General features: G+C 40.0%; 1 protein-coding gene across 1 annotated transcript; it reads left to right on the top strand.

Moving 5' to 3' along the window:
* The first annotated feature begins 6,355 nt into the window (after positions 1-6,355).
* LOC139945538 (histamine H2 receptor-like) lies at positions 6,356-7,842 on the top strand. The gene has a single exon (XM_071942922.1). It carries the CDS (start codon positions 6,682-6,684, stop codon positions 7,840-7,842), a length of 1,161 nt encoding a protein of 386 aa, XP_071799023.1. The 5' UTR covers positions 6,356-6,681.

Raw genomic sequence — 7,842 nt, 5'->3', positions numbered from 1 at the left:
AGATTCATGCTCCTCGCTCCCACATGCTTCCTCGTCCCCGGGCCAATTTACATCCGAAGCTCCTTAAGGTCCTACGTCAAACAATTCGGAGGTAAACAACCTCTCATAAAATCTTGACTTATTGGTTTTTCTTGGAGAAGGAGGTTTCCATCCCGAGGGAGGACAGTCGAGAATAAAATAAAGGAAGAAATCGAAGTTAGGATTTATGCACAGTTTGAGATCAGTTTGGTGACATATCTGGGATAAGCAAACCTTCTCGCGATCAATCAAACACGGAAATATATTCAAAATCGCATCTTAAAGTTTGAAGGTTCAAACCATAGAATGGTTCAACAGAGTTTGTACACTGCAAAAACTGGGCTAAATTTAAACACCATGGGAGTTAAAATTTATGATTTATTTAAAACCAATTACATTGGTGTTATTTTAACACCCTATTATGTTAACTTTTATTCTTTGTTCGGTATCTATATTGTGACAACACATGGTGTCAATTTTTACACCCCAGTTTTTGAAGTGTATTTACACATTGCAAAACTATACTCCAACTGCTCCAGGTTTTTTCTTCTTCTATGCTCGAAAACGGCCACATTTGATGGACTAAATGTCGTTTATGAAGTGTTTGTCGCCATTCCTGGAAGACTTTTGGAGTCATATCTTAGTATATTTTGTAGCCCAACTAGCCCAACAAAGTCCCTTTAACAAGTTTAATTTCGAACTGTCGATAATGGCAACGGGTGCGTGCACTTTCAATCAGCATAAGCCGTTATATTACCTTTCTTGTTTTCCTTAATAGTGCAGCGTTACGAGTCGTGGGATCAAACAGTTAGGTATCTTAAAGCCGTATTCCCTAACTATGGTAAGGTTTTACACGAATGCCTCACGCGGCTCCCTGTCTGCCAATTGGACATGAAATAAGCTGATTATATTCAACAGCAATTGGCAGGCAACGCCATCATTACAAACGCGTATGCCTTGATTGCCACCACCAGCCAAATACAAAAGGGTGTGACGTGTCCTCTTGTTTCCAAGGGACACAATGCAAAACTGCTCCAATTTCTTCGCGATTGAGCGCAGAATTTACAAATTAGATTTCAAACTTATACAACGGGTGCATGCACTTTCGATCAGTGGTATCTTTCTTTTGCAACGTTACGAGTCATGCTGGGGGGAAACAGCTAAGTATTCTGAACCCGTATTCACTTTGCACTTATCGTCTCAGGCGGAATACTTTCTGCCAACTGGACTTGAAGAAAAGCTTATTGCATTAATGCAAGCGTACAATAGCAAATGGTTTGCAAATGCATTTATAGGGTTGTGTACATACGCGTCAATTGCCCCATTAGCCCAGTACGAAAAGCGATCTGCTTTCATTGTACGCGCTGTGCACGACTTTCAGCCAATGAAAGTCGGCTTTTCACGCGTGCACTACCTATGGCGAGCAATACAAGGGTTGTGTTAGCTAAAGAGAGGTTAGGTTATTTGTTTTCAGCATCAAAATCATCCTCGAGTAACGCAAAATGTCCTGCTCATATAACCCGTGGTCGACCCATGTTTATATACCAGTTGCATAAATGCCCATAAGTCTATATAAGTTAAGAGAAGTTAGTTTTAGTTTAGTTTTATTAAACTTTACACTGGCATAAAAATATAAATATACAAGACGATACATAGAGAAACAATGAACCAAAAAAGCTTAAAAATACCAAGCCAGTGAGTGGCGAGGAGGAACAGGTGACCAGCACCTCTACAAAGCCGCCCTGCCACAAAGGATGTCCCCTGAAACCCACCCCATAGTTAAAAACCACCCATCCCACTACATAAAAAAGGGGGGCAATTGAAGGCGGGATTTACAGACGACAACAAGAGCAATGGCAATGTGACACCCAAGTGCAAACATCATCCGCTGAAAAGTCAGAAACAAACTTGTCCCTGTAAAATTGGAGCAGAAGAGTCTTAAATGCTGACAAGGACACATTAGATCTGACTGACAGCAGAAGCTGGTTCCACATGGGGGACAATCCGTTGAAAATAAAACGACTTATGAGACTCTGTTTTGCAACGAGGTTAATATGGACTTCTTGTTTTTCAGCTATTTTCTTGGCAAAATCTTTCGGTCGCATGACTAGACTACGCACTTTACGCAGTTGCTTACATTTACTCATGCCCCAGATACGGAGAGTGGAATGGTATCTCCGCTCACGTAAAACCCGCACTGGATTATGGATATAGAACAAGCTGCTTTGGGCAAGGAGACTTATAGAATGCAATGCAAAGCCTACGGTGGTGGAATATTCAAACTTGCCTGCTCCTTTATACTGTCTTTGAGCTTGACAGTTTTAATGTTCGGAAGATAATGTTTGAACCTCTCTGCTTATGGTTTTACTGCATATTAAGCATAGTTTCTCGAGAGTGACAACCGTAGATGAAGTAAACAGACAACCAACCAATATTGCAACTACTCCCCCGCAATTACGGAAGGATGTCGCAAGCATTATACTGGGCAGTTTATATACACACACAAGGCACAACTACATATGTTACTGCAAAATGAGACATAACAACTTGTGTTTGTTTTTATTGATATTTTTAAAACTAATAAAACAAAATACCGTCGAGTTTGATTTTACACATCAGAGCTTTATTCTTATATTCCTGGCATTAACGCACGTTTGGGGAAACGGAAAGGCAAGTGGTATTTTGATCATGAGACAAATATTCAGGGCCAAAAATCATTCAGTTGAGTATGGAGTACATGACTTCGAATAAATACAGATTATTTTTCAGTCAAGTATTGATGGACTTCGAGCTCGAGAGCATCATACACTGTAAAAATCGTTCTTATTATTATTATTGTACAATAGTCAAGCACCATCAACCTCGAGTATACTATGCGGTGCTTGATACTAAAATAAAAAGCAATTCAAGTAATTGACACCAACACTGGTAACGACCCTTTGAATGTATTAATTAAAAACAATCAGAAACACATCGGTGGATAATGCATGGTTTGCAGGTACAGAGTGCATTTAAAGGCCTTTTGTTTTAATAACCATTCGATTGTTATAATCCTGCAGATTATACAGTCAAACTAATTTGTGAAATTTTCATTTCAAAAGGTGGTAGCAGATTTGAGTTATCACCGAAAACCTGGATAGGTCAAGTGCACGCTTGAAGAAAAATCCGTAATATGAACACGTTATTTGAAAAACATTTCTCAGATTGAATTTTTTTAAACAGCTACCTGAGCGGAATGTTTTCATTAGAAATTGTATTTTTACTTGTTTATAATGCACTTGTTCACCATTTTAATGTAATTTTGATATGTGTACACTTCTGAACTTTTCGTAACTATCGATTAAAAAATCAGGCCCCTACCTAAAGGTTTTTTGAAAGACTAAAAACACTTCTGCCGTTGAGAGCGGGCGTCAAAGGACAATGCCGCTGACGTCATTTGTGGGAGTTTGCTTTGTTATACATCCACGCTGCAACAAAGCGGCTTTATCTACTTATGACGTTTTGAGAGTGACTACGTAACGGGGCTTTTCGCAAATCTCGCAGAAAAGCTCCGGACAAGGGCATACAAAATGATTGTTTTTTTACACAATTGAAACCTATTTATAATCATATGACTCGATTTCCTTATTCATCGAAAACATTTTAAGTGGAATTCAGCAAAGTTCACGACTTGACATTTTCGTTCAAGCAGGTCTTTAAATCCTTTTTCTTAACCACATTCCTTCGAAGGGAATCATTTCTCGAAGAGCATTACATTGCGATGACAATGCCTCTTACCAAGTAAGTTTTTACGGTCAATTTTTCCTTTTGGAGTAATCACTTTAGGTATACCTTCCCTTTCAAAATATTAAATTATAGGATGTCCAATATCTCACGATAGCTATATCTGTGGTCATATTTACCCTTAGTACGTGTCAATTTATTCATCGTGCATGGTCATATTGAAATGTTTATTTCTCGAACCATGCATGCAACAGACAATATTTACCTCTCACGTTAGCCTTATGGCTAAATTGGTGTTAGATTTATATCTGTGCATGATCTGTCACTCACCATCTAACAGACTGCTCCCTAATTCTGCAGAAGACTAGAGGCATGGTTAGAAATCTATAAGATCTTTTGGAATTGCAACTGTCGTGATTGTGGCTTTAAGCAAAGAGTGAATCGCCAACCAAATGGCCATCCTCGGGGGCTTTTAGTTTGTTTTCTTTAAGGGAAGATGTTTTTACTGAAGGCCCGTTGGGCGATGAAAGGTACGCGCAGAGTTGTTTTGTAGGTCAATATCCCGTTTGCAAATGAGTTTTGAAATCAAATCATGTCACCAAGGGATTGGCCTTATTTGTTTGATATAACCCAGCACAGGAATTGAAGTGGTATTTTTTCCGGACTTATTGTGCTTTTAATCCATTTCCAAACAGACGCGTTACACTAAAATTCGCAAACTGAACGAAGTGGTGTGGTTTTTCAGATCTAATAATTTTGATTCATAATTGTATTTTGTGTATCGCTATCTATGCTATATTTTTGGCAGTTTCGCTCACTTCGTCATAAAAGATGTAAATGAGTTATACCGAATCGGGTGTTAGAATGAAAAGGCTTCAATTTTGCATTCCCTCTTAACTGGTATTGTTTTATTCTATGGTACATGTAGTTAGATTCTACCAAAGGCAGAATGCTATAAACATATGCTATTTTATTATGTCACGTTAAGTTATCTCGCTCCTTGGTTCCTTTGTTTTAATGGCTGCACCTTGTAACACAGTATGGCTGATTACATACAAGTACGTGTGTCGTTGATGTATATCTGTGCCGTTGAAAAACAGTACCGTGAATGGTGGTCTCGCTAAAAATAGATTTGATCATTTTCGTTCAAAAAGACACAGGCTGGTATTAAGGAGCAATACGCATCCAAATGGCGCTGTCATTTATTAAAACGAATCAGAAATAAGTACACGCACCGACAGCTAACCAAAGTCCTTTTCCTCTATTTTGTAAACATTTCCGTGGTCTGTTAATGTTTGAGGGAAACATCATTTTATTCATTACTTACAGGTAGACATGGAGTGACATAGAATGATTGCCGTTGAAGTGACGAATAAGGAGGCTTGTGTTATGTTGACCCGCGATAATAATTAAATGAGAGGCTATTCTATTGGTCAGGCCGTGACAAGCAAAACATATGTAACTAAGGCGACCGTGAAAATTCAGTTTGTTATTGACACAAGCACATTAGGTTCGTGTGGTATATACACATTCTTAAAACATTATTAAGTTATCTTTCATAGGCAATGGATTGAGGCAGGAGAAAATACCTGACGGACACAACAACATACCACACAAAAACAAGCCAGAATCATACAAAGACCATGGATGAAAAATAGAAAAAGTGGAGACAGCAAATTTAATCAAACCATCAAGTAAAATGCGGGGAGGGGAACTTTGAGTTCCATTTGGAAGAGACTTTGTCGTTAATTTTATTTTAATACTACATATTTATGCGGACTAGAAAACATCATGCAAGACCATTATAAAATAGACAACATTGAGACAGCAAATCAATTAATTCATCAGCAAAATGAGAGAAGGGACATTTTCAGTTCCATTTGAATGGAGATTTCGTCTTTTCTTCTAAAACAGCATATTTCTGCTAACTGAAAAAAACTTACGACTTTATGCCTACATTATTATCGGAAAATATCCATGTACTGCAAAATGTGCTTTATCAGCTTAAGGCCATCACGTAGACCTGTTTGACTCAGACTGTCTATATGCTTATTTCTGTCACAGAATGACAACCCATGTCAAATCACTGCAGTTAAAAAATGCGTGGGCATGATGTGTATTTGAATAATTTACCACTTCCTTGTCGTTTACCTAGCCGATGAGCACTTACATACCCCTAAGTTAGACTTGACTCAAGTCCCATTCCCGTGCCATCGACAGAAGACTATTGTTTTGTGATGCTATCTGCATTTCCCAACCTGCTTGCTCGTTGGCGCAATATGCAAAATGGATCTCTCACACGAGAACGGAGCTTGAATCAAGTCTAACCCAAAGTGTGGGCTAGGTTCATGTATTGTTGCTACGCAATGGCACTGAGCTTTGTACTGCGTTGCGATTGGTCACTGCATTAGGGCAGAATGCGCCAATCAGAGAGTGCGATATCAAGCCATCCATCTCTCATGGGGAGTATTACATGCACGGTGTCTTGTTAAGGTAGTTTCATTAAAGGACTAGAACATAATCCGCACAAGCTCGACCACTCCGTCCAGACGTAGCAATCTTAAACTAATTTTGTCCGCGTAAAGTTTCACATCTTTCTTTCTCACACGTACACCAAAGGGTGAGCTATGTTTTATTGTGTGACTCTACTTTCAACTTGAGCAGTGACATCGACAGTTTCGCACCCTACCATGGAGTGACAAGAAATAATACAAACATGGGTCAAGACGTCTTCGGCAAGTGAGTTCTATCAGAAATTGTGGCAATAATTATAGTTGCTATATCATGATCAATTTGTTTGTGGCTGGACATTTTTAACTGATTGCTCTAACATGCTGCGGTGAGCTAACGTGAACATTTTCAGAGTGGCGGTCTTTGACAGTGTTTTCTGACACTTTCTAAGGAACAGAATCCCCGTACAGTCGACTTAGGGTGAGAAAAATGGAGCCCAACATCACCACTTTGAGTTTTTCGAACACTTCGCTCGCTACCATCAGCCCAAGTGTGGAATTGTTCAAACAAGGTGAGATCCTGCTACCCATTATTCGTGGTACCTTTGGTGGGATCGGAATTATTGGTAACCTGTTAGTTTGCATCGTGGTGGCGCGCCTATGGAGCAGTAATAAACGCAACACCACCAATACCCTGATCGCCAATCAAGCTCTGATTGACTTATGTGCTTCAATCCTCCTCGTGGGCCTGACCATTACGGAACTCGCTGAAGTATCTCCTCCTGAAAGCTACTTCTTCGGGCAGATTTTCTGTAAGTTCTGGTCTTCAAGATTCTGTCTATTCGCAGCGTTTGCGGCGTCCACGTTCAACCTGACTGAGATATCAATGGAACGCTATCTAGCCGTCATTCATCCTATTTATTACTCCATGAAATTCGCAAACACAACCATCGCTAAAATATTGCCAGTGATACCATGGCTACTCGGACCTTTGATGCAGTTCGTCGTTGCGATGTTGAGATACGATTTCATTCCGGAAACCACGCCGAAATCTTGCACATATGAGTCCAAACGCTACACCGATGCAATGGAGAAGATCTTTGGCATCATGGTTTTCCTTTGGGACTACTTCATCCCAGTGTCCGTCATGACGTTCGCCTTCGTCAAAATAGTCATCAAATTCAAGCAGCAGAATTTGAAAGTTGCTTTGAGGCAGCCACTCCGCCCGCCCCAAGGGTCAACTGTCCCAACGATCTCCACTATGAAAGCTCATCACAACTCGGTCACCGAAGTCGACCCACAAATCATGAATGCTGAAAACTCCTTGGTAGCAGCGGCTGACATAAACGAGCCGAGTTCCAGCAATCAGCCAGCGCGCACCCAAGGCCAAAAATCGTCCAGCAACATCCAACGCAAAAATGTGACCAAAACACTATTTATTGTGTACGTCGTTTACGTCATTTGCTGGTCACCCGACCAATGGGCGTTTCTTCAGTACAACCTTGGAGGGGAGCTTGATTTTGGCAGTACCTTCACTAACTTTGCCATTCTCGTTGCTCAGTTGAACTCCTGTGTTAATCCGTTTATCTACGGTCTCCAATACAGACAGTACAGACAGGGTTTAATCAAACTGTTTAAGTGTCAACGATAA

This window comes from Asterias amurensis, chromosome 12, assembly GCF_032118995.1.
Source record: "Asterias amurensis chromosome 12, ASM3211899v1".
Taxonomy (NCBI): domain Eukaryota; kingdom Metazoa; phylum Echinodermata; class Asteroidea; order Forcipulatida; family Asteriidae; genus Asterias; species Asterias amurensis.
This window is presented reverse-complemented; position numbering and strand designations above follow the sequence as displayed.